The sequence below is a fragment of the Perissodus microlepis genome, chromosome 16 (genome assembly GCF_051167445.1).
Source record: "Perissodus microlepis isolate ML-2025 ecotype Zambia chromosome 16, ASM5116744v1, whole genome shotgun sequence".
NCBI classification, from domain to species: Eukaryota; Metazoa; Chordata; class Actinopteri; order Cichliformes; family Cichlidae; genus Perissodus; species Perissodus microlepis.
In genome coordinates, this window is record NC_140476.1 from 29,172,146 (window position 1) to 29,199,906 (window position 27,761).

The window sequence follows — 27,761 nt, forward strand, 5'->3', positions numbered from 1 at the left end:
ATTCTTCTTAAGGTTTTAGAGAACAAGAAAGAGACTCTCTGAGGGTTAGAGTTAGACGAGACTAGACAAGGACATAGAAGCTGGTCAGGGGTGTAAAAACCAACTTTGTTGTTTCCATAGTAAAAATAAAAATATTGAAGCAGCAGAATCACCAGAGTAGAATAATGATTTGGTGTTGTGGACCAGAGGAATGCGAACAAGCAGTAACAACAGGCTGGCCCACTGCATACTCAGGGTAGCTGTTCCATCTGTACGGTGTGTGCACAGCATTGGTGTAATTTTCCATTTGAGTAACAAATTACATAAAAGCACCTAAAGGTATTGTATCGGTGAGCAGACGTATATGTGACATTTCTTCATATGTGTATACAAGTCATTGTTGCACATACACTAAAGGTAAGTGAAGGATCCCAATTAATAATTTACATCACGATCAAAAAAATAATCAGATAACCGCTTGGTAAATTTGCCTTGTTTATAGAAAAATTATCAGTATGTTGAAATCCCAGCTATAGCTAACCTCACAGAGCAGATTTTTAGATCCCATGTTTTGAGCTTTGTGCTATTACTATGTTTATTTGTCATTTTTGAGGTTTTACATATCAGGAAGAGAAGCAGGCTTCATGATTTGCCTCACAACAGAGCTCGTTGTTTGTCACAGCTTTAGACTTTGAGAAGCTCTTAAGTGTTTGGATTGTTTTTCTTGCTTTGACGGTAGCTTTTTGGTTCAGCAATGATCCAAGAGGGCCTGCAGGCAGGTAAAAACCCTTGATTGTTCAGTCGTTTTTAAGCCCAAGACCGTGACACTCCCTGCTGAGAATAACGTATTCTCAGAATTAAAACTTCAAAGTCATACTTCCACGAAATGCAGCAGAAGCCACTCTTGTGCCTCTGTGCCAGCTGTATTGCAACATCTGTAACGAAGCATGTGAAGTTCATAATTTTACACAGAACTGTGGCAGCTCAGACTTGTATCTAAATGATATTCTTTATTGTGTGCACATCACCACCGTGTGAGAGGCGAATTCCCCACCTCCCCACCCCAAGGGCACCCTTAGACCTTAGCTGACAAAAATGCCACACTGCTGTTAAAGGTGTTGCTCTATGGAGGCCTATCTCCCCCCGCCACTCCCCCTGCCAGTGGCTGACGCCCTCAGACGTTGGTGCATTTTTGGTTCTTGGTGTCCAGGGCTGCGCGCTCAGGTATTCACCGGGTCACTCCCGGTGGCTGCTTGTCAGGGCCTGGCGCCTGTGGGTCGGTCGGGCCCCTTCGGGGGGTGGGGTGCCCTCGGCCTCTGGGCCTGGGGCTCGGTCACTCTGGCACAGCTGGATGCCGGCGGAGCTCACGGGCACGTTACTGCAACCCCCTCTGGCTTCTGCTCCGCGGCTGCTGGGTGACCCCTCATTTGGGGCTCTCCTCAGCTCTTTCCGGGAGAGTGGCATGGTTGCCCCTCCGTTGGTTTTCCTTGGACTCTTGCGCTCTGAGGGTTTCTGGATGTCTGGAGCCTGGATCTCTTCCATACCCGCTTCATGCCCTGGAGGACGGGGCTATGGCTCCCCACACCCTCTAGCAGATCGTTACATGAAGGAACCTTTTGAATACAAGTGTGTTCATGCTCACAGGTTTGCACACGGGTGCTCACAGACACAAACGGCACCCTTTTTGGCTCCTACCTCAAAGCACACTGTGCGCTGTCGATCTTACATGCTGCACAATAATATAAAATATTTAGTATTTAATGTTATATACACATAGATTATCGCGGTGATGTTGTTTATTATATTGCTCTCTTTCTTGCTTGTTTTCTTTTCTTTTTTCTCTCTCAACAGGTGATCCAGGTGATTGATATATATATATGTATTTTTTGTCCCCCCACCTCTTTTTTGTTTTGTGCCCTTTATCACCGTTGATTTTTATCCCGGCTGTTTTTCTTTCCCTCCCTCTCTTTCTTTCTCCCTCCCCCCAGTCATGTCTGTCCCGTATGTAACAACTGAAAATAAAATAAAATGAACAATAAAAACAAAGGTCAATCAAATGGACCGATACGGCAAGGCCGGGATGGTCCACTTGGTAAAGTAAATCTGTTGGGCATCTTTCTTGGCCTTTAGACAATAATTCTGATGGCAAAAGAACCAAACGGGACAGGCGGGAAAAAAAAAAAAGGTGTTGCTCTTGCTTTCGAAAGAGCGCCCAAAGTTTATCACAAAGCAGCCTGTTCACAGTAACATTGTAATGAAAAACAATGCTTTCACACATCCAAAATGATTCTTGAATATCTAAATAACAACAAATAACATCCATTCTCTTCTATTTATTCAATTCAGAGCCGCAGAGGGACTAAAGCCTATGTCACAGAGATGAAAAATAAAGCAAAATGGAATGTCCAATGTACTGAAATATATAGAGAAGGAATAATTTTGAATGTCTAGAAACTGAGCCTCTCAACAGCCAGTGTTTCTGTTCACATGTCGCTTTACTTTTAGACTTAACTAATTTACAGAAATGCAAAAAATAGAGAAGATAGATGCTATTTATAGCTGTATTTATTTTGATTTTTTTCACAGCAGACTTAAATCACATACATTTTCAATTTACACACACACACATATACATATATATATATTAGGGGTGCAACGATACACAAAATTCACGGTTCGGTTCGATACTTTGGTGTCACGGTTCGATATTTTTTCGATACAAAAAAAATGTTCATGCTTTTTTAATTTGTCATTTATTAAAATTATAAATATATATTTTAACTCAAAAGTACAGTTTTTAAATTTAATGTTGCTGAAAGAACAAAGTAATAAAAAAATAAATCTATCTGATCGAGAAATCACTCATCTTTGGAAAAGAGAGTTTATTACAGAGAAATGTCTCTTTCCAAAATAAAAGCTATACTATACGCTTCTTCTGGGGTATATTCTCAGCAGCATATTAAACATATCAGGTCCCCATAAGGAGAATCATGTGCTAACGGCTGTTTAAATGACTCGGGTAAAGTTTGTAGCATGCATGCTTGTTGTTTTTGTCTGCTTCCACTTGTCTTTGCACTAGGATGATGTCGGCGTAAATGTGCAGTCATATTCATTGTGTTCCGACTAGTGCTGTCAGCGTTAATCTGAAATGACGTTAACGCCACAACACGGCAAATCTCCGTTAACGAGCTACCGCGGATCGCCCCGTGCGTGGGGCTGGACGGCATCAACACGTTAACGAGCAAACTGCACTAACGCAGTAGTTCCCACCCATGTAATTGAGCATTGCGTGGCACATCCGACATACTGTTTTACTTTTGTCCATGACACGCTTACCATCAGGGTCATACTTCACATGAAGACCAAAATAGTTCCAAAGGCCAGATCTGAATGAGGGTGGGGGAGGTTCGATTTGCCATGTTGCAACCAGAGCTTAACTTCTGTCTTGCTAGCTTGTGCTGCGCTCAGTGGATCTGCGCTCGACAGTGCAGCCTAGGCGGAGTAGTCGAACGCAGATCCACTGAGCGCTCAACACAGACAGCATCGTCAGAAGAAAAGTTGATAAAATAAATTAAAAATTTTGTATTGTTCGATACATATGCGTACCGAACCGAAAGCACTGTATCGAACGGTTCAATATCGATACGAGTATCGTTGCACCCCTAATATATATATAAAATCTAAAAACTCCCCCGCTTGCCCCTGTGGGTGGTCTATCCTTCAAGCTTGGGTCCTCTACCAGAGGCCTGGGAGCTTGAGGGTCCTGTGCAGTATCTTAGCTGTTCCTAGGACTGCGCTCTTCTGGACAGAGATCTCAGATGCTGGAGCCACTCGCCTAGTTTGGGAGTCACTGCACCTAGTGCTCCGATTCCCACTGAGACCACCGTTACCTTCACCCTCCACATTTTCTCGAGCTCTTCTCTGAGCCCTTGGTATTTCTCAAGCTTCTTGTGTTCTTTCTTATGATGTTGCTGTCATTGGGACACCGCTATGTCCGGTTGGTTAGCCACACCATTTTGTCCGTCTGTATCTGAAAGTCCCACAGGATCTTAGCTCGGTCATTCTCCACCACCCTTGGGGGTGTCTCCCATTTTGACCTCAGGACTTCCAGGCCATATTTGACACAGGTTTCTGTATACTATGCCGGCCACTTGGTTGTGGTGTTCCATCTTTACACAGCCTGCACCTGGGGTCTTGCCTGGTGTGATAGACCCCAGCCTCTTTGGATCTTGTGCTCAGAGCTTGTTCCTGTACTACCATGATTAGTGCTTCTGTGCTGTCTTTCAGTCCAGCTTTGTCCAGCCACTGGTAGGATTTCTGGATATCAGCCACCTCCGCTATCTACCGGTGGTACATACCGTGCAGGGGCCTGTCCTTCCATGATGGTTCCTGGCCTTCCTCCACTTTCTTGGGTTTCTGCTGCCTGAAGTATTCACTGAGCACACTGTCAGTTGGGGCCATCTTCGTGATGTATTCGTGGATGTTCGTTGTCTCATCCTGGACTGTGGTGCTGACACTCACCAGTCCCCGGCCTCCTTCCTTCCGCTTAGCGTACAGCCTCAGGGTGCTGGACTTGGGGTGAAACCCTCCATGCATGGTCAGGAGCTTTCTTGTCTTGATGTCAGTGGCTTCTATCTCCTCCTTTGGCCAGCGTATTATCCCAGCCGGGTACCTGATCACGTCCACACTAGCCTGGATAGATTTGAAAACGGCGTTTTCGTCTGAAAACGCTCCGCGTCCACACTAGCCTTTTCAGTCGTTTTTACAGAGTTGTGCGTCCACATTGAAACAGCTGAAAACGCTTACGTTCCAGTAAGTTCCATTCCTGTCTGCTGCTTATTTACTTTCCAGCTCTTTGAAACGTTGTGGCAAAATGTTGAGGAAAAGCACCAAGTTTTTTAAATGGACTAACAATGAGGTGGAGTTGTTGCTGCGAGTAACACAAAAGTACAAAGTTGCAAAAGCGAGTGAGAATTAAAGAATTTAAGAAAAGCTATCTGAAGCATGTACAAACTGATATTAATCTTTAATAGGGCTGTTAAAATTGAGAGCAAACAAAACAACTGCTGTATAATGCCCTCCGCTATCTTAGTTTAACTGGTCACATGACTGCATCATATGACTAACATGCGCCATCATGTTAGAAAGTCTGCGTTTTCGCTGTCCACACTGCGACACGAGAGCACCGTTTTGAAATGTATGCGTTTTCGAGAGCGTATTCAAAACGCTGCATTTTCCATCACCGTCTCAGTGTGGACGGGAGGCCAAAACGGATTGAAATCGATTATGCTGGACATCACTGAGTAAAAAGCAATATTAGGAAATCTTGGAAAAGTGGGGTGGGTTATTAAGCCATTTCCATTTCTACAGTGGAAAAAAATCACAAGTGGTAAACATACAAGATAGTAGCTTGAACGTCCACTCTCAAGAGTGGACGTGTGATGCAATGCAATTCTTAGAGAAACTGCAAAAAACAGGGGATTTTATAGGCAGTTAGCAAGGAAAATGTTGAAGTTCATAAAAGTACAATTTAAAATAGACTGAAAAAAGTATGTCTTCTTTGGAAGGGATGCTATGAGGTAGCTTCTTCTCTCTAAAAACAACATGGCAGCACAGATTAGGTTTGCAAAATTGCATCGGAACAAATCGAAAGACTTCTAGAACAATGAACAGACATAATGCACATCGCTACACACCAGCTGTCAAGCACTGTGATGGAGGGCTTATTTTGCAGTCACAGTCAATGCTCAGGGTTTTGTCTTCACCCTGCTGATGGGTGGGCATCATGGACACCCAGCTTATTTTAGTAGGTGTGGTCTATCTCGTCCAATCTAGGTTAAGATCTTGAACGAGGTCGTTTGAATATCAGTGACCTAGATGTCAGAGGTCAAGTTTTCTGAAAATCTTGTGAACATGATCATTTGAGAAAGACATCACCTAGGATTTTCATATAGGTACCATACATTTTTCAACAGCCTGAAACTCAACTGCAAAAACGTATAATTCTTTTAATACAATTAAGTGTCTTTAAAATGTCATTACTACATGAGAAACCTGAAATAGTGAATCCACCTCTGTAATTGCTGCTGGCTGCACCAAAATGTTGTAATGCCATTATATGTTCCCTTACGCCATGCATCAGAGAGGCACGCCATCCACAATACTGCTCGACAAAAATAATGAGTTGTGACGTCTACAGTCGTTTGGGAGTGTTTATCACTCACCTAAGGCACTGTTATATTTAACTAAACAATGTGACATACAAATCACCAAACATGAATGGTATTTGATGAGACAATTACTCAAAGTTCCTGCAGTACACGTACATGTACATAGCAGGACAGAGCAGGTAATCACTTACAACAAATTGATGTGTTCTAATAGATTATTTCATTACAAAATACATTGGAGCAGGTGCCAGTTTGGGGAAGCTGTTTCGTGCACCAATGTCTTGAATAATGTGGCTGAGATGGACGTCACCGTTTCGCCTAATTGCATTTTAATGTATGTGGCTAGAGACCAATTGTATATGTTGTACGCCTTATAAGTTATCATTAATTTAAGGATCAGATATAGTTCTTTGAAACAATATATGATCATTTAACATTTGTATGGCCCTGTAGCATCATCTGCTTATTGAAAATAAAATTCGAGCATGTAATGGATATTTTCCCACAAATGTCAGCAACACAACTAATCTCCTCCACTTATAGTACTGTTTTTCTTTTATAACCATTCACTAAAATAAACACCGTTTCTACCAAGTTACATGCACACGCACACAAAACAGCTCAGTTTGATGTTTCAAAGCAGGGACTCCATCAGGTGTTTTACTTAATGTGTAAAAAATATCTATTTACTGTATTCTTCCTCAATAAATCAAAGCTGAACAGAAGTTCAGCATTAAGCATCAAAGCCTTTGGCCTGACAGTGGTCTTGTGATCTTTCTTACATAACAGGGACCTGCCCTCAACCTTTGCAAACACACACACAAACACACACACAACGAGAGAGAGAGAAAAAGAAAAGAAGTCCTTGAGTCGAGGCCAGAGCTGGAAAGCAGAGTGGCTGAGAAAGCAGCTCGTAGCCCCCAGTGATTACAGTGGAGAGAAGACCCCACCCACCATCCCACTTTGCTCAGATAACAGGCTCGTTGTTGGACGCAGGACCCAAACAAAGACGACCCTGTCGCCTCTCCTCTTGCTCACCATAGTCTCTGTATCTGGGCTTTGATTTCCTCCATGGTTGGCCAACAGGTATCTGTAAACCAAAGTTACCTGACCCATTCTCAGCCAGCTTCCCCTCTGTGCACAATCCTGAGGACACAAGATTGGCTGAATAAGGAAACTTTATATAGCTGGAGTGGCCTGATGGGATCAAAGGGAATTTGGGTTTTCCAGAATAATAGGGAGTTAAAAAGTCATGACTTTGTTGAATTGCTAGGGAAAAGTGTGTGTCCTTCGTATATACTTAACTGTCCCGCAGTCTGTTAGGTAACCATGACCATGATGAACTCAGTAAGAGAAAATACTTAACATTTGGCTCAAAGTTGACCTGTTAGATGTGTGAACTCTCATTACAGATAAACAGATACAGACAAAGAAACAGTTTGACTCCAGAGCTGCTGTTCTGGGATCAGTTCATCAGCAAATATATCCAGAAAACAAAGGGTACAAAACGAATGAATATTATCAGTCGATTCAGTGAAATTAATGTAACTGTTGTTTTTCTAACTTGCGTCATTAGGATGGTGTTATCTCGGTAAAGGACATCGACCTGGTGATGTCAGAGGGACTAGGAATGCGTTACGCCTTCATAGGTCCCATGGAAACAATGCACCTCAATGCACCTAAAGGTAAATTTCCTGGTTTGTATTCTTTGCTCACATATAAAAACACTAATTCTGGTTATTTTTTTAACTGAGTTTAAGATACTTTGAGCATGAATTTTATATAGTTGAACCAAAGAGTTGATGATGTGTTTGTTCTGTTCAATTCTCACAGCAAAATCATTCATTTTTTCTTCATAAGGGAAAAGGAGTTCATAAAATGTCTGTTTATGAAGAGGAAAGTATCATTTATCCAGCACAGTTTCAACTGTGCGGTGTCCAGTTTCAATTCTGCCAATCAGAGTGAATGTACAAGCCGTGTATGTTGTGGAAAATTACTGGAACTAACCAAAGCACAGGCTTTTGAGCATCAGCGACTGCAGTAAATGAGCACAGAATGCCTTTGACTGAGAGTAATGACGGTAATTCACCGCTTACATGAAATTTTCAAAGTGGCACAGCGTTTCATACGTGTTGCTGGACAAAATACATGTAGTGTACCACACAGTGACATCTCTTTGTGTGTCAGAGAGAGAATGAAACCTCAGCTAGATGGAGAATATCAGAGGGGAGTGTGAAACCCAGAGAGTAACCCTGACTGTGTACACACACACACACACACACACACAGTGTGCACTTTGGCTGAACAAAGCAGTCTTTTGATGGGTAGCGATGAATGCGCTGCCTCACACCAGTCATCCAAAACTCACAGAGCTCACCTCGCAGCCTTCAGACCAGGTGCCAGCTCTACCTGTAGTTACAGTACTGAACTTCTTACTGACTTTTTTTTCTGTTCAGGAAGCATCAGATTCTCAAAAGAATGCTCAGACCTACCCCTGTTGTGTCTTCAAGTCTTTAAATCAGTCCCATCAGATACTGGAGCACTCAGGCTCCCTGTCTCTGTCTACTCTACCTAAATTTCCTTGCTTTTGTAAACTGTGTGCGTGCACACAGGAGATGCTGTTGTTCTTTGAAGGAATCATCCACTACAACTAAAACCACTGCCTGCAGAAGAATGGCTCATCGATGCATATGATGTATTCAAATATTAATGCAATTTCACAGAAAAGAGCATTAGAATGATGTCTTTTTAAAACACTATCTAGTAAGGGCAGCTTGTCCAACATTCAGCTGACCATGCACAAATTGTTTCATTAGTGTAAAAGTACAGCTAGCAGTGCAAAACACAATTTAATGTAACAAGATTATGAGCACAGGGAGGTACTGCAAATGGGTGGAAGACAAGTTGCAAACTGGGTGATGTTATGTCCCATATGGAAAAGAAATAGTAAAAACATATGATTTACTCATGAAAGTGGCCACTTTCATGAGTAAATCATTTATAAATCATATAAGGCTTACATGATTTACTCATGAAAGTGGCCACTTTCTCATTACTTTCATATATTGTTTTAGTAAGTATCCAAAACATACAAGTTTCATTATATAATTTTTCAAGGGATCTTATATGTGTTTTCACTCTTGTATGCTTTTCATACAAGTTTCATACAAGACAGATACAGACTTTATAAGATTTATATATATCTTTTCCATATGGGGTAGTTTGCTTCATTTTCAAGGACTGCTGCTGTTATCTGATTGGAGTTACAGTGGTAACATTAGTGTCCCGTCTTTTCTTCTACTGTACAAATAGCCGTTGTGTAGGGGCACAGGGAATAGGGCTCCCTGTTTAGTGAGGCTTTACATAAAAAGATATATAAGAAAAAAGTTCAACAATAACAGCTAAAGCTTATTTGGGAAAAGAAATAAAGCAAAGGGACTGAAATAACACTAAGATTTTCCTCCCACAGAGGGTGTTTGGTTGAAGGTAGATGATAGTTATCACACTGTCGTGCCACATTAACGTGTCCCACTAGGCTTTATGTAGACAGTAAGCGTTTTCTAGCTACCCCGTTGTCACATGTTGGATATAAACCTTATTTCCCAAAGAAGTATTGCAAATATAAACATTCACCATATGTTTTCTGGTCGTTGAATAAGGTTCCACTCTTTGAAAATGTGTTGAAAGAACTATTTAAAACTGAGCCCCCTGATCCACCTTAATAACAACCTCATGTGAAGTAATGTAGGCACATCTCTTCCCCCCCGCCACCTTGCACCACACTTGCATCTCTCTGCTCAAATAAGGTTTTAAAAATCTAGTCTTCATCTACTACGCTTATCACAGGAATGTCAACAAACCATACTGCTGGCCCTCTTTATGATATGTTAAGCCCGGTTGTTGTCATTGTTATGGGACCTGTGTTTCCTCTTTGATTGATCATTAGCTGTGAGAGGTGCTCCTTTTTCTGCGTCCAATCTAGGACACACTACTATATATTTTATCCACAAACATTTGGTTGCAAGCTAGATAACCCAGCAAGCTCATGACATGAACTCTTATTAGAAATAATGCCTGCTGGTATTTTAGGAGAGAGTAGCAGTGAAATCGTACAAACTGTCAGTTTATAGAAAAATAAATCCAAGATCTCTTTGAACTATTATAGGTAGTAGCATTATATACATTAATGACATGTTATTTAGAGGTCAGTGAATACTGCTTCCCATTTCATATACAGTGTTGGGGAGTAACGGAATACATGTACCGCCGTTACGTATTTAAAATACAAAATATAAGTAACTGTATTCCGTTACAGTTACCGTTTAAAAAGGTGGTATTTAGAATACAGTTACTTTGTTGAAATAAATTGATTACACGGCGGTATTTTCCTGTTTCATATTGTCTGACTGTTTGGGTTTTGTTTGACAGCTACGTTCTGTTGTTCCAGGTGGCACGGTTACGGTTGCCATGGTTACAGGATGACGCTCTCTCTGTGTGTTTCCTGGGTGAGAGAGCGCCTTTTTGTTGTTGTTGTGCTAAGCTAATAGGCAGAATGCTACAGGTATAGCTCTAAAGAATGTAGCCTCATGGGCAGTGTAGTCCGTGCTGCAGGGAGAATGGACTGCCATACCCGTTATGTGTCTGTGAGCGCGAGGAGGGAGAAAAAGGCGAGTGGAAAAGTACGAGCTGTCATCGAGCAGAAACGGGAGCTGGAAGCATGTAAATATAATAATGACCACTGCAGCCAAGAAGAGTGCCTGACGAGCCCAGTTGTAAGTAAGCTATTAAGACTCGACTGTACGCTGTGTTCGTGTTTTCCTCCGAAACAATAAGTTCCGTTGCAGCAGCCTTTCAACGCCTCTCTCTGTCTCTCGCAAGCAGAGTTGACCCAGACAACAAAGTAAAGCTAGTTTTCGGCTACGAGCCCGACACGGAATCCGCCGTATTAGTCAGAGGTCCCTTTACTACGGTTCGGAGCCGCGGACCTTCAGTAACAGTAATAAATCACACAGCAATAGTACATTCATATAGTTGTAAAAAACATGATAATATATTAAGTAATCCAAAGTATTCAGAATACGTTACTCTCATTGAGTAACGTAACGGAATACGTTACAAAATACATTTTGGGGCATGTATTCTGTAATCTGTAATGGAATACATTTTAAAAGTAACCTTCCCAACACTGTTCATATATACATGGTATGATTTTCATACTGCATAACCTCTTGGTCTCAGGCATTAGTCACATCCCACATTTTTTTTATTGTAATGACAATATTTTATTAATTATTCTAACCCTAGTTAGATATAGGGATCTTAATTATATAGCTCCCCCATTTTAATACTTCTGTGAGTAGTAATGTATAGTTGAAGTACGAAACGTCCCTTACAAAACCTGCAAACTTTTCTGTTTCTCTGTCCAGAACTTTCATCATCACACTTAGTAGCTACTAAACGTTTGCTATTGCCCTGAGTGCTTTGTTTCGTAGATTTTTACAGGCTTTAAGCACAGAAACCTCACTCAGTAAATCTTCTGATCTTTAATCAGAAGAAAGCTTAAAGGGCCTAGTAAAATAGCATTATTTAGAACTGTGAATCATGCAAAGCTGTTCTAATAGAGTCCAAGAATAAGATTGTGGAGCTGCAAATGAGCATAGCAATCCACTTTAAACAACAACGTGTAATAATGCTGAACAAGGGGCTGGTGTTAGACATTTCCACTGGCATATACACACATGTAGCATATTGGATACTACCCCAATCCTTATAAATACACTATTAAACTGAAGCTTGTAGTAGCAGGCTTCACAAACCCATTTATTTTAAACTTTCACGACAAGTCAGTCAGTGATTAGCCAAAATGCGGTCTGCCTACATCACAAATGAGTCACTATAGGTTAATAAATGAGAGAACAGCTTCAATGAACAGCGCTAAAAGTTAAATTAACACAGAAAGTGTCAAAGCAGGATCTAACTGTTATTTATGAGACATTTAACATTGAGAAAGAGGAAACTCATTACTTAATATTACTGGTTCTGAAGCACTGAGAAAGCAGCCCTGCAAATGAACACAGAAATATAGAGGAGCTAGCATGTCCCATTTCTCAAAATATCAAGCATGTGTCAAACGTTCAAACCAGCAGAAGGAAAGCATTTAGACAAAAACAAATTTCCAGTTGGCACCGCAGCTGCACCTGTGCCCATCCCCTCATAATCTAGAAATACATGTTTCTGTTTCTGTTTGCAGTTACATCACTTTCACTTTGTGTGACATTACTGTCTTTGAATCTTTGTGGTATTTTAAATAAAGATGATCTACATTCATTATTTGGAATGATGATCAACATGGACTTCCCCATCACTGAACAGCTGTGTCCTCCCCACAGGTTTGGAAGACTACATGAGCCGATATAGTGAAAATATAACAAGGATTCTGTCTTCCTTTGGGCCTGTGCCGGACTTCTGTGGTGAAGCAGCCAAGAGCGTCATTAATGTAAGTGTGATGGTTACAGAGTGAAACTTTCTCTCAATAAATACACTCACTTATGATGTAGTGTGTATATATATATATATATATATATATATATATATATATATATATATATATGTGTATATATATATATATATATATATATATATATATATATATATATATATGTGTATATATATATATATATATATATATATATATATATATATATATATATATATATATATATATAGGAGCAAATATAGGAGAAATATGCAAAGCAAGACCTTTGATGCAAACGACATGTGAATGGCAGGAAATGTTTCTCCATTATCTGTATGTATCATTAAGCATTAATGGTGCCTTCACAGATGTTATGCACACCAACAGGTTTTGATTATGTGTGTGTTCTTAAATTGTTATTTTTCTCTTTAGCTCCACAGAATTTAGTGTCTGTGATTTCCAAAAAGTATTTCAGTTTTCAGTTCAAGGAGCACTTTTCCACCTTGGACCAGAGAAGCTGTCTAAATTTCTGGATTTTGCGTGCTGCAGCATCAGAATTTGGTTTTCCAGCATGTCACAAAGCTCAGATCATCTCAAACTGGTTTCTTGAACATGACATTGAGTTCACTGTGCTTAAATGACCTCCACAGTCATCAGATCTCAATCCAAGAGAAGACCTGTGGGATGTGGTAAAAAGGGACATAGATAGATGTGCTGCTGACAATCTGCAGTAATTGTGTGATGCTGTCATGTCAGTATGGACCAAAATATCTGGTTAGTGTTTCGATACAGTGAAAAAGAGGGTCCTTGTTTTTCAGGGGTGTTCTTGAGACCTTGCAGTGTTTTAATAAAGTGCCACCTGAGCCCCCAAAGAGCAATTCAGTATTCAATAGGCTCCCCAGTTTTTTTAAATAAATAAAAAAATGTGTGTTAATTCAGATCAAAGACACGGAATGTCTATATTAATATACATATCTTAATTTATTATTTTCTTCATTATTTATTGTGTGTTTAGTTCTGGATGACTGAAATTCAGCAGTTTCTACTCACCTCTGAGCCATAAAGCTTTCTCCTAAGTAGAAATTAATTGGTCACATGCTGTCACAGGCGGTTAACATGTTAGCCACAGAAGGTCATCTTGTAAGGACACCCTGAGCTGGAGCATTAAATAGTTGAAGGTGGACTCGTTTGCCTTCTGTGATCACGAGAACAAGGGCAGCACTGCATGCACATTGATCTGTGCAAGTGTCAGCCATGGATGTCAGTGTTTCAAAGCTAAGACGTTATTAAAAGATTATGATAAATGGCCCATATTTGTATAGCGCTTTACTTAGTTCCTAAGCGCTTTACACATTCAGTCATCCACCCATTCACACACACATTCACACACTGGTGATGGCAAGCTACATTGTAGCCACAGCCACCCTGGGGCGCACTGACAGAGGCGAGGCTGCCGGACACTGGCGCCACCGGGCCCTCTGACCACCACCAGTAGGCAACAGGTGAAGTGTCTTGCCCAAGGACACAACGACCGAGACTGTCGGAGCCGGGGCTCGAACCGGCAACCTTCCAATTACAAGACGAACTGCCAACTCTTGAGCTAGGATCGCACCAAAAGGATATTTAGTTTAGCTTTACGGCTGAGAAGCTTTATTATAAAATGAACCTACTGTTAAAAATTAGAGACTGTTCATTTTTTCTGAGTGAGCAAACGTACAAATTCAGCAATTGAGCAAATAGTTATTTCCCCCACTAGACATGTCCAAAGTCCTAGATGGCAACCATTCCACTTTGCTCACCTAGCTTTTCCTTCTGTGCCGTCCACAGGAGATGTACGAGCTCATTCCCTGTGACCAGCAACATCTGGCAGCCAGGCAGGAGAGGAGGGACCAGTTCCTCATGCGTCTGGCCAAGCTGAAGAAGGACTAATAAGCTCAGGGTCCAAACTCAAGAAAAACAACTTAATTAGGTAGAAATGTGATTGTTGAGTTCAACATGTAATGAAGACCTTTTTTTTAAAAAAAAAACAGGCATACCTTGACTGAAAAACAGCACTTTTTTAAAATGAGTAATGATCAATCTTCCTTATATGATGAGTACTAGCAGTATTAGAACATAACTCTGGATTACTACTCCTTATGAATACAATTTTAACCGGTCTTTTGTTTTTTCTAAATCTACAGCATGTTTTAACTTTTACTCTACATCTTGGTTACAAAACCGACTGTGGTAAAATGTGAAAAACAATGATCTCATTCAGCCACATTAATGGTCTCTTGTGTAAACAAATTTCTTGAAAATGTGAATCAGTGTTTTGATTAATAAAAAAGAACACAATAACGCATTTATGTAATTGTTTTGATAGCCACACAACAGAAAGAGATGAGTGTTTTTGTGATCCTGATAATGAGGAGAAATTAAATAATGACATTTCACTACATATTTCTGGGCTGAGTGCTCTCTGCTGACTGCCACCATGTGCTCGCATAATTGTGACGGGTAAGTTCCCAAATCATAAGGAAACACATCAGGAGGGCTGTGAAAGATTTAAATTTTCCTGATATAGGTCCAATAGTGACAACCATATATCACACTCTGGGTGTTCTAGTGCAGGTTTGTGGCTCTAAAAACTATGAAATATTGTATTTATATTGTAAATATTTTATATATATATATATGTATGTGTGTGTGGGCAGCGGAGGGCTACCTTTTGTTATTATTAGGTGAAGTCACATTAACATTAAATGCCTGCATAAAATTTAATTAGAGACTAATAACCCTGCTGGTTGGCCCCACCTCGAGCTTGGCCCCTCCCTCCCAGTTTGCAGGAGGGATGATGGATAATCGGTGTGCGCCTCACTCACTACTTATAGACAAGACAAGTCGAGTCTGTCCCAAACCAGCCAAACCGATTCTACTGAGACGCACAGAAGAGAACAGGACTGATTGTTTCCCCAGCTTGGTGGAAGCTTAAAAAAAATCTGTTTAGGATAAACTCCACAAAAACAGGTGAGTTTAATTTCAATTCGATCTGCTAATGCCACCACAATATTCTGCACAAAAAAGTGAAAATATATTTTAGAAATAATGTGTCGAATTTAGATATTTTAAAGTGTTAGCTCCTTGAATAATCTGTTATGCAGCAGCTGCTTATTTAACCTGTGGGCCCCTTCAGTCTGAGTGCAGTTGGTTTAAGCTGGCAGACGTTAGTCTGAGGTAGACGCTGGTCTTCCCAATACTTTTCTGTATACTGTCAGAATGAGTTTGAGGCTCTTATTTTCAGGGAAACGAGTGGTTGTGTATTTTTAGATTTTTGTGGGAAAAATATTATTTTTTTAAAACTACAAATACATATTTTTTCATTTTGCTTGCAACATTATTTGGCTGCTAAAATGCCCTTTAATTGCATTAAAACCATAGATCCATACAGTTTGCTTTCCCGTCCTCTTTTTGACTCTGTAATGCCAACTCTGTTATACACCTTGTCATGTGTAGCCAGAAATGTAACCTTTCAGCCCTTTAAAAATTATTTAAAATCCCACAAGTCATCCACAATATATGCATTTGAAATATAAGGATAATATTCTAATTACACACACACTCGCACCTTTTTAACAACACAAATATGCCATAAAACAAGGCCTCCAGCAGGTGTATTTCTCCAGCACTCTGGATTTTTCTAGCCTTTTAACTTTCTGCTGAATTCCACAGGTTGTCTCAGCTTCCGGACTCCTTTTGGCCGCAATGAGTTGGGGGGCTCTCTACGCCCAGCTAGGTGGCGTCAACAAGCACTCCACCAGCCTGGGGAAGATCTGGCTTTCTGTCCTTTTCATCTTCCGCATCACGATTCTGGTCCTGGCTGCGGAGAGCGTCTGGGGGGACGAGCAGTCAGACTTCACGTGCAACACGCAGCAGCCCGGCTGCAAAAACGTCTGCTACGACCACTTCTTCCCCGTGTCGCACATCCGCATGTGGTGCCTGCAGCTGATCTTTGTATCCACGCCGGCCCTGCTGGTGGCCATGCACGTCGCCTACAGAAAACGGGGTGATAAGAGGAACATGCTGGCCTCCAATGGCACTGAAAAGATGACAGATACTGAGCTGCAGACGCTAAAGAAGAGGCGTCTGCCCATTACAGGCACTCTGTGGTGGACCTACACCTGCAGCTTGTTTTTCCGGCTCATCTTTGAGGGGGGGTTTATGTATGCGCTCTACTTTGTCTACGACGGCTTCCAGATGCCCCGGCTGGTGAAGTGCGAGCAGTGGCCTTGCCCCAACAAGGTGGACTGTTTCATCTCCAGACCAACTGAAAAGACCGTCTTCACCATCTTCATGGTGGCTTCATCTGCCATCTGCATGGTGCTGAATGTGGCCGAGCTCTTCTACCTCATTGTAAAGGCGGTCATGAGATGCATGACAAGGTCCAGCAGGAGGAAACACACTTACCCAGACAGCGTGACACGGGATAACAAGAAGAATGAAATGCTGCTGTCTTCTTCCACAGATTCATCCAGCAACAAGACCATGTGTTAGAGACAAGAGAAAGGTGTATACTGTAAATCCAACCTCACGAGTTGTGTCTACGTCTGGGTTACTGGGATTTGTCTCACGAGATAGTGAAACAGCTTTGGAGTCTGTATAGTTGGGGTTGACTGTAAGGACCTGACTGAGTTCTCCGAACAAACACATTGCCAGATAGTAACGTAAAGAATAAAACAAGTGTCAAACACTGAGTGGTTGCAACCATTTTACTGTCCACAGTTGAAATTTGCTTGAACGTGGCGAAATCTGCCTGAAAAATGAGCCTACACTGACATCTGGTGGTGACAGTGGACCCTTAACGAGCACAAACGCCTTCACAACAGCCTGAGTGATTGATTTATCCGAGGAGAACAAATGAAGTTTTGAGAAGAGAAGCAGAGTATGTTTAGCTTTTAGCTGATGTTTGATTTCAAATGAGATTGATTTTAAGTTCACAGTACCTGATGTGATTACGCTTAATGAATCAAGTCTGATTTTTCTGTTTTAGAATGAAATCACTGATCTTCGCTGTTTGATCAACTTCATAGGTTCTTTTTGGGGGGTTGTAAATGTTTCTTTACATGTGTTAGACGACAAAAAATTTCACACGTGCATACCATTTCATTCAAAAATACGAAGAACGTATATGTTTGTACTGTATCAGATGGTTTTTCATCTACTGCCAGCAAGTTCAAGAATCCTCCTGAACAGATCATGCTGCACACATGTGAATTATTCAAGTTTTTCAAGTTTATAGGGTGTAGGTTTAATTTACTTTGACCATTTCACATTCAGATAGGGTTCCTCCTCATTCACCTTGTGACTTCCAACTGTCCCCATCCTGCTTTTTTGGAAACACCAGAAGTCGCTCAGCCCCAGACCTGCTCCTGTGTTATTTGAACTTGCATTGTTTTTCTTGCAGTGTGTACTGACCCCAGCTGGCTGTATCAGCTTTCAGCATGTGCCTTATTTTAGCCACCAGACTAATCACTGCTAGGCACCGTGGCCGTGAAAATGTCTTTGTCCTTCTTCCATCCAGGAATAGCTGAGCGGGATCAGTTAGACTGTTGCCAAAGTGTTGGTTAGACGTGTCGATTCCACCATAATTAAAAAGAAACCACAGTGAGCTGTATACTGATGTTACATAAATGATGCAGCTGGGCCCAAAACTAGTCTGTGTGCCTGCTCTGCACTGACCTTTGACTTCTAGCTTTCTGTAACAAGCCTAATGACATTTTCTGATGCTACATATTTTTTTTATAACAGCGATGTACTTCCTATTGTTTTTATGGGATAATCCTGATTATTCCTATTTCAACATGTTGTTATTATTGTTATTATTATTATTATTATTATAGTTTCTATTTGTCTGCCTTTAAAAGCAAACTGCACACTAATGAGCAAACAGCTTTCTAAGAAGAAATGATTAAATCTGACATTTTTTTATTATTATTATTTCACTTGCACTTTGATCCTTCAACTTGTTTTGCTCTATGAGACTTTTTTTTTTTTTTTAATTTTTAAATAAATCGGTAAAAACAGACCTGTGTGCATTATGTGCAATTTTATTTACTTTACTGAAATTTGGGGAAAGTGGGGATTTTTTTCCCACACTGGGAGAGAATCATCTTGCCTTACACTCTCTGTTTTCTCCTCCACATTTTGCTCTTTATAACCACATATCAGGTTTTTATTAAGTAACGTTTGACTTGGACAGATTGTAGTGTGTCCACAGGATCGGCCTTTTAAAGACCTCGCGGCTATTTAATGTTGCCTGCCTCCTAAAACGAGTAACTATTACTATTTTTAGCACTCGGGGGTCATAATTTGGGAATGTTTCTAAACTTTTGGCAACTTTTTGCGCACGGTTTTGGGGAGGTTGGCAGGGGCGTGGTGTGGCCGGAGAGGCTGATGACTCTGTGGATTCACTCATGGATGGTCACGCAATGTGACAGCCCAGTCATGGCTGGAAATGAGCGGTAGCTCCGTTTAACCGAGCCTCATCTCTCCGACTTCGAGCCTCCTCCAGAAACTAACAACAAGAAAGAAAAAAGTTTCCCTTGCGCAAAGTAACAGGCCCCGGAGAGAAGTTTGTGCATGAACGAGGTTGTGAGGCCCGCATTAAAAAAAACGGGAGGAAAAAAAAAGTTTGTCGAGCTGTCAGAGAAGTGACAAGTTGAGTGTGGGTGGGAGGTGGATCAGGGACACAGAGGGAGGGTCGCTTCAGCCGCGGGAGGTCCACACCGCTTTTCAACGCACTCCAGTGATGGCACCAATGATGGCAGATGGATTTGCGTTTCGTGTTTAAGTATGACATCTCCGCTTTAAAGGTATGACGGATAAACACCACCGTGGCTATTTTCTTGCACTAAAAAGGGAGTACAGTAAATGAAGAACGGCATGTTATCAGGTAATTAAGAGTTGCTTCAGTTTTACCGAACAAGGGGGGAACAAAAAGGCTGTCAAAGCTTAAAAGGAGTCTGGGGACTCTGGCACACTCTGCATTGTCACTCTGGCAGGTAGGGCTTTGTATTTGAACCCGTCTGTTACATTCTTCACCATCTGACACAAATGCCACAAGTAGCTGTGGAGCTGAGGGGAGTGAGGTTTTATTATTCTTTTAAGTTTTTGCGGGTTTGTCACTAATAAGTCATCACAAGGTCACAAATGGAAAGCACGACTTTCTGATTCTCTGGGTGTAACTGCTGCAGTTTCCCCCAATAAGTTTATATTGATGTCAGATACATGGAAACAGTGTTTAAAGAGCCTGACCGTTTTCTGAAACAGCCAGCAGTGTTTTAATTTTCCACCAGAAGATTTATTTTAATGTATTTGTATTTGAATGTATTTCTTACAAAGCCTTGTGAAAGTTAACATGTTGTTTTTTCCTCTCTTCTAGGTGTCATACATATTGTGAACCCTAGTCGATGGATTTATTACCTTTAATACAAGAATATTTTAGTAAGTTTACCCTCAAATGAGTGTGTGTGTGTGTGTGTGTGTGCGTTTACACCGAATATGTTGCATGATTAGGGTTCAGTGTACACAACACTGTCTAAAAGGCTCTACCTGCCACGTGTTTGTCTTTAATAAGCCAGTCTCTGCATCTGAATTCGCTATACTTCAATATTAAAATGTAGTTTGAAACTTAAGCAGCTTAACTCTTTATCAAGCAAAAGAGCCAAACCCAAAAGCTTTAACGATGTGAGGATGTGGTGCTGCTTGGTAAAGGCGTCGGGTTAGGACTGGGGAAATATACCAGCTATTTTCTAATACATAAGCAAATAATTGTGATTAACCAGAGAATAAATCATATAAATCACTGCTTTCTTCACTTTTTAAAGTTTTTGAGTTAAAAAATAATCTGTAATTTACCATAATATATCACACAGATACTATACTAGACTTAATAATTTTATTTTTTTAAATCTCTTTTTATTCTGGTGGTTTTATTATTACAGTTGCAATAGAGAGAGAGAGGGACGATGGTGTGTAGGATGTGTGTAGACGATGTCAGTTTTTGAGTGTGTGTGTGCGCGCGCCCTACTAGACCCCATCTCTGTTTTCGAACATCATAATGTTGATCTCAGCACATGCCTGCTGTGCAGTGGAGCGAGCAGGTGAGAGAGAAAGAGAGAGAGAAAGGGAGTGAACCAGGGTTCAGTGACAGAGGTGGCCTATATGGTATATGAGCTGCTAAGAAGCAGCTGCTATTGATCTGTTATCTATTTGTGATGTCTGAACTGGCAGATTTCTTTAAGGACCACTTTCTGCTAAGTGCTTACAAAACAAAATGTCAAGCTTTGCTCCACGTCCTTGCATCCTCTTCTCTGATTGCATGTGCAGTGTTTTAAATGTGAGGGTAAGCCCTTGACACCTGTTGCACTGACAAATGTTAAGCTGTTCTAAAAATCCTAAGCACCTCTTTAACTTCCACTCTTTCTGCTTATTTCTCCTCTTTTTGTTATTTGGCGCCCCTTTCCTTTTCCCCCACTCCAGCCTGTACTTTCTCCATAGGCTAATTCTTGAAGCATGGGCGACTGGAGCTTTCTGGGGCGGCTGTTGGAGAATGCTCAGGAGCACTCAACGGTCATCGGCAAAGTCTGGCTGACTGTCCTCTTCATCTTCAGGATCCTGGTGCTGGGGGCTGCGGCCGAAGAGGTCTGGGGTGACGAGCAGTCCGACTTCACGTGTAACACCCAGCAGCCCGGATGTGAGAACGTCTGCTATGACGAGGCCTTCCCCATCTCGCACATCCGCTTCTGGGTGCTGCAGATCATCTTCGTGTCCACGCCAACCCTCATCTACCTGGGCCACGTGCTGCACATCGTCCGCATGGAGGAAAAGCGGAAAGAAAAGGAGGAGGAGATGCGCAAGGCAAACAGGCTCCAAGAGGAGAAAGAACTCCTGTATAGAAATGGTGGCGATGTTGGAGGAGGAGGAGGCGGCAAAAAGGAGAAGCCGCCAATCAGGGACGAACATGGCAAAATCCGTATCAGAGGCGCGTTGCTGCGTACCTATGTGTTCAACATTATTTTCAAGACCCTGTTTGAAGTGGGATTCATTTTGGGCCAGTATTTTCTCTATGGCTTCCAGCTGAGGCCCCTGTACAAGTGTGCACGTTGGCCCTGCCCCAACACCGTTGACTGCTTCATATCGAGGCCCACTGAAAAGACTATTTTTATTATATTTATGCTTGTGGTGGCTTGCGTGTCTCTTTTGCTGAATTTGTTAGAGATCTATCACCTTGGATGGAAGAAAGTTAAACAGGGCATGACCAATGAGTATGCCCCTGAACGTGAGTCGCTGCGCCGCGTCGACATTGCAGAGCCTGAGTGTTTGGCCTCGGCCTCCAGAACTGCCCCATCCAGCCCCAGCTACCCTCCCAACTACACAGATGTGACGGCGGGCAGCGGGGCGTTCCTGCCGCCCATGGGTCCAGCCGCCATGCCCTCGGCCGCAGAGTTCAAGATGGACGACCTTCAGCAGGAGGAGTCCCTCCAATCCTCCCCCTCTTCCCACTACTATATCAGCAACAACAACAACCACAGGCTGGCCACACAGCAGAACTGGGCCAACCTGGCAACCGAGCAGCAGACTCGGGAGATGAAGGCCACCTCCCCTCCACCTTCCTCTTCTTGTTCTGCCACCAGCAGCGACAATGAGCAGCACCAAAGCGTCAATGGTGCTCTGCTCCTACCCACCAGCAACACCACCAGTAACACCAACATCACCAACGCGACTGCCAACGCTGCCTCCAGCGGCAGCAGCCCTGGCGACGCCTCCAACGCAGGCAGCTGGGATGGAGGAAAGAGCGAGCAGGACGAAGGTCACGTCACCACCACAGTGGAGATGCACGAGCCTCCGGTAATGGTCAGCACAGACCCTCGGCGGCTCAGTCGGGCCAGCAAGAGCAGCAGCATCAGGGCCAGGCCGAGTGATCTGGCTGTCTAAATGCATTCAGCCCTTTCATGTCCCTTAAAGCCCTCTTGAATAACATGCCACTATCCTCACCCCAAACCCAGACACAATCATGAACATGTAATAAGCAACAAAACAAACAAACAAACAAAACAAACCATGAGACAGGAAAGCAAGAAAGTCAAGAGAATGTTTAGGGCAAATGTGAAATGACTGAACCACTAGCTGTCGTTGATTTAGTGCAATCGGTGAGTTGCAGAGTAGTTGAGGCAAGGTTTGGTTTTTCTTGATTAATAGTCTATATTTATGCACACAATATGTGACCATGCACTTCTACAAAGTCAGGAGCCTCCGGTAACTGCAATGGATGGAGTGAAGGACATTGTGATCTATTAATTTTACATGAAAATGGACACATCTCACCAACATGTTTGATTTGGGGAAAGGGGATCTTCTGGTGTTTCTCTATTTTTTTCCTTTTTGTTGAGCCGCGGGGACTAATTATTCCAAATGGAAGTGGTCATTGAAGACCGGTGACTGGATATGTTGAATATTTTTATCTGGAGGAAACAGAGATAGCTGATGTTAATGCACAGGGCACCGGATGTGGGCAACTTGATCATAAATCTCAGTCCACATTTTTATCTGTTTTCATTGTCAAACTTGCAGCACAAACGTGCACGGTGTGCTGCACGGCATGTCGGGAGACCCGGAAGCCATTCTGCGCTTCCTGAATTTTACTGACTTGACTTATTTGTCGTGTTGAGAGTAATTCATCCTCAATGCATTTGTACATGACGTTACATGTATTGTGTTCTGTGTAGTTGTGCATGCCAGCATGTGTAGCCCTACAACTCACCGATTCACTGACATATTTGCGTGGCAAAGTAGGCTAGCTAGGTTCTACCCATGATCCTTTTAAAAAAGAAAAACAAAAGTTATAATGACATGGAACAGATAGGACGTTACTTTGGAAACTTTCAAAGGGTCCTGGGATTAAAGAAAAATAAGTGAAGCGTGGACAGGATATGGGTTAAAAATGCTGGTAAGTCTTTCTTGCTATGTCCAGAGTACATCTGGGTCTCTCTGAACACCGCATTGCCAGTAAACCGGGCACAAAAACAAGGAAAGTAGGAGTCCCTTACGCCTCCCTCTGTCAGTGTTACCGTTAGTCAACATATCTGAAAAGAAAAATGCTCTCAGCGAACTGCACAAATATAAGATAATGCCTTCAAAGTCTATAAAAAAATGCATGCATGCCACTAAGTGGTACAAAAAAAACTTTATTAAGATTTACCTTGTAAATTCAAACACTCAGCCTCCCAGAGCTCCAGAGTTACGTTTGTAACCATTTTTGTAAGATTGTCGGCAAACATTTCGGCCCTCAAACCCACTCCCACCTTTTTAAAAAACAGAAATCCCCCACACCTAAAGATTGAGAGCAACTTTGGTCATTTTCTTTTACACTGAATTGAATTTTACTCATAAATTGCATACTTGTAGTAGTCAGTTTGTGATTGCAAAACAGCTATGACTTAAAAAAAAAAAGAAAAAAGAAAAAAAGACAAGGTGACTGGCGTTGGGCGTCTCAGAACGCCGCAGGGTGCAGTCAGCCTCGACTGCTTCTATTTTGTTGTGTTCATCTTGATTCTTAGAGACCTTTAGAAACCCAAACTTTTAAACTGAACTCATCATTAGCCGCAGTCCTCTGTTCCTGTTATGTCTCTGTGCTGTTTGGTTTTGTCCACAACCCAGGCACTCACTTTCAAAAAGCTTTTTTAACTTTACATCAACAATAATCTGCTGTATTTCCTGTGAGTCCAACACCGGGGCAGAGTTCACACAGCAGCACTGTGTGAAAAGTTAACCATCTGCATTGGAGATATTGCACTGGTAGAGCATAACATCATAGCTGATTACTAATATGTCTGTAGGAACAGTACTTTTCAATGAGTTATTGTGTATTGGTTAATACACTGGAGTAGGAGCAGTGCAAAAAATGTTGTCTTTCCATTTGTCAGGGTGGTGGGGTTACAGAATGATGGCACAGTATGGTTTGAGATTCTCAGCGCCCACAGGAGTATCATGTGTGATACTGTATCTTACTTATTTAGCTTCTTTCAGCGCAAATAGAGACTCGAAGAAGAGAATATATAGAATGCGTAGATTAAAGCTGCCCTTCCAAATCCATGGTTCCCATTCAAATGACAAAGACTTCTTTGATATCTGCATTTACAACTTGGTAGTTGGTAAAGATTTGCACATTTAGAAAACAAAACTACTTTTCTGCAGGGCTCATGTTGGTAGCAGTCGAGTGACAGGGAGAGAGCAAGACGCCAATCTTTATGATCCTCAAAGGGAAAAACATGTCTTAAACCAAAGCGCAGTCACTCTTCACAGAAAATGTATTATTAAAGATTTTATCTCAAGCTCAGATGATGATGAGAAAAACAATACAGTGGTGGGAGAGAGAATAACAGCTGGGGTAATTTTCTGTTTGTTTACTCAGTATGTTCTCACAGAACTGTCGGGACTCTGGTTAGACGTCACATCAGATGGCTCCAATGTTGAGAGAATGTTAGCTGGGTAGCTGGCCCTTCCCTAACCCTGCATACAAAGCCCTGACAGGATGTTTTGTTCGAAGCCTGTGATCCCTGTGACTCCTCCAAACTCTCTCCTCTTATGTTTCATGCGGAGCATGATTTCTCTGGCTCGTCAGGGAGTCGGAACCATCTCACAATGCTCACAACAGCAACCTGTTTTCAGTGCTGTCTTAAATAAGAGAAGTGCCTTGTGTATGAATTATTTGTTTGTAAGAACAAGATGATGTAAATGTTCATTTACCTCAAATGTTTACAAAACTGTTACTAAATAAATTTTTTGTACCATATTTATTGCTCTTGTTTGCTTTACATGATAAATGAAATCAGAGCTGCAGGCTTCAGTCTTGGACTGGGGTCATGGAGTGACAGAGGCCGTGATTTGTCCTATTTTTAAGATGATAAAATACAAATAATTAATAAAATACTTCATAGAGTCGCTTTGTGCTTTTTAGGTTTCAATTTAAACACATTTATTCCAGTCTGTCAGAACAAATGAATCTGAAGATCACAATCAGAGAGCTAATTATTAGCTTTTTGTCCAAATGTAAAATCACTTCCAGAGGCCCATTTCCGAATTACCTTATGTAACATGAGGTTTTGATAATTCTTGGTTAACTTAGAGAAACTTGGAGAAACACTTTTTTCCAAACTTGGACAGAAATGTCTTGTCATAATGGGACAGACAGCAAAACTGGAACCCAATGTTAGACTTCGAGGTTTGAATTTTGGGGGAAAGATTTCACGAGATGTTTACTTGCTAGGTAAACTTCCAGGTTTTTTGCCCTTCCATCCACCCCCTTTTTTAAATTTAAACCTGAACAACACAAACGTCATAAGATGACAAAAAGTAGGATAAATACACCCCCTCCCCCCAGCCCTCCCTTAATTGAACTGGTTTTATGGTGTAAACACAATAAAAAGTAAGACACTTTTTTTTAACAAATGCAAATTCTACAAACTTTAAACTCAGTTTAATCAGAATTTTATCAGAAGCACAGTCTGGGTTTGATCTGCCACTTAACCTCAACAGCACTACATTCAGTTGTCACACATTACTCATCAAATAGACTCATTAGGCTGACATTTTTAAAAGTCATGGTCAGATGGAATTCATATATCTTCTAATAAAAGTAGAATGACAAAACAAAATACGCATGAAGTCCAGAACTTGCTTTTTTTCAGATATTTTAGTCCACCGTCATGAGTGCTTGTAGTTGGCTCAGTTATAAAGATCATAAGGATCATTCTCAAGTGTTTTCCTTTTTAGGCTATCCTCAGTTTTATGTATGTATGTTTTTTCTCCTCCTCCTTTGTCATTTCCCATACTGCCGGCTTCCTGTTTGTTGCTCTTTGACCTTCAATCCTCCGCAGTTCACTCCCTCACGCTGCCTTCCGACAGCAAATATTAAAAAGTGGCGCTGACTCAGAGTTACTTCATAACCACATCAAGAAATAATTAAAATGACACGGCTGTGTTAGTCTCGCACCTGGGAGTCAAACATCTACCGCAAACACTTTCTGCACAATTACAAGAACTGAGGATTTACAACACTGTGCGATGCATGATGTTGATGGGTGGAATTTACAGCTCAGTGTGAACTTCCTTTGAGAACAGTGAGCAAACACACAAAGAGAAAAATGCGGACTTAACGAAATGTGTACTTCAAATACTTTTAAGTAAATGTGAAGGGATGCACATTTGGGTAAATGGAGGTTGTAATTAATGGCCTTATATAGACCTTTTTACATAATATTACTCAAATAATAATTATTTTACAAAGAAACCCCTTTAATCTCAGTGCTAAATTTTAGTGGTCCTGAATAATTTCTGAAGGATTAATAGTGATGTCTAGTACCCAATGAGAGCCATAGTACACATGTCAGTTTCTAAAAGCTTAGCCTAAGGCATAATTATATTAAATAATGATATATTGATGATATTTAAAAGCTTTAGTCATAGAATAAAAGCTGAATTGTTTATTTGGGACTCGTGTCAACTAAAAAAACAACAAGGGACATCCTCAAATCTGCCTGTGACATTAGCGAAAATCTGCCTAATGGGGTGGTTTTGCCATACAGCAGTTGTCCAGTGAGAATTTCGGATAAAAATCTTTATATTTGATCAATCTATTGTAATAAAATAAGCAAATTCACATGTCTTTTCAAATTTTTAAAAACATTTGAACTTTTAAGGTTATAAAAAGGTCTGACACCCACACAAATTTCTTTAACGTACAGCTTTACCTACATATAAAGAAGTCATTTAATATTAATATTAATCTATCTACATTATATGGAAATGTAAATGATGGATAATTTGCAGTGACTGCTGAGTGGGAAACCTTTCTAAAGGGGCCCCACTCCAGCTTTGTGCAGCAGCTCATTGTCTTACTCGGGCTCACTATGAATTCAAACTGTAAATGTAAAGTTTTACAGCTCGATTTGAAGTTATTTTCGATGCTGATGTTAGTATTTTCAGCTATTTCGCTATTTCATCACCGTGGCTGGCTCAGATAGCATTACCTCTGCTCGCTGGGCTCAGACTGGACCTTTGGTGGTTATTATATACACACATGATTCATATTCTTAATG

The 27,761-nt window shown here is 41.3% G+C and overlaps 3 protein-coding genes across 3 annotated transcripts in view; all 3 read left to right on the top strand.

Annotated features, from left to right (window-relative positions):
* Window positions 1-15,064, top strand: part of cryl1 (crystallin, lambda 1) — a 29,758-nt gene extending 14,694 nt beyond the window's left edge. The window contains exons 7-9 of the mRNA XM_084907860.1: window positions 7,726-7,834; window positions 12,539-12,645; window positions 14,452-15,064. Coding sequence (XP_084763986.1) covers window positions 7,726-7,834; window positions 12,539-12,645; window positions 14,452-14,553 — 318 coding nt within the window. The 3' untranslated portion in view covers window positions 14,554-15,064. The remainder of the gene's footprint in view (window positions 1-7,725; window positions 7,835-12,538; window positions 12,646-14,451) is intronic.
* A 105-nt stretch (window positions 15,065-15,169) lies between these two features.
* On the top strand, window positions 15,170-17,357 carry gjb8 (gap junction protein beta 8). Its single transcript, XM_084907861.1, has 2 exons — window positions 15,170-15,633; window positions 16,336-17,357. The coding sequence occupies exon 2, from the start codon at window positions 16,369-16,371 to the stop codon at window positions 17,155-17,157; it is 789 nt and encodes a 262-aa protein (XP_084763987.1). The 5' UTR covers window positions 15,170-15,633; window positions 16,336-16,368; the 3' UTR covers window positions 17,158-17,357.
* A 1,963-nt stretch (window positions 17,358-19,320) lies between these two features.
* gja3 (gap junction protein, alpha 3) lies at window positions 19,321-25,384 on the top strand. Its single transcript, XM_084908327.1, has 3 exons — window positions 19,321-19,475; window positions 20,045-20,106; window positions 21,145-25,384. The coding sequence occupies exon 3, from the start codon at window positions 21,178-21,180 to the stop codon at window positions 22,597-22,599; it is 1,422 nt and encodes a 473-aa protein (XP_084764453.1). The 5' UTR covers window positions 19,321-19,475; window positions 20,045-20,106; window positions 21,145-21,177; the 3' UTR covers window positions 22,600-25,384.
* The last annotated feature ends 2,377 nt before the right edge of the window (window positions 25,385-27,761 follow it).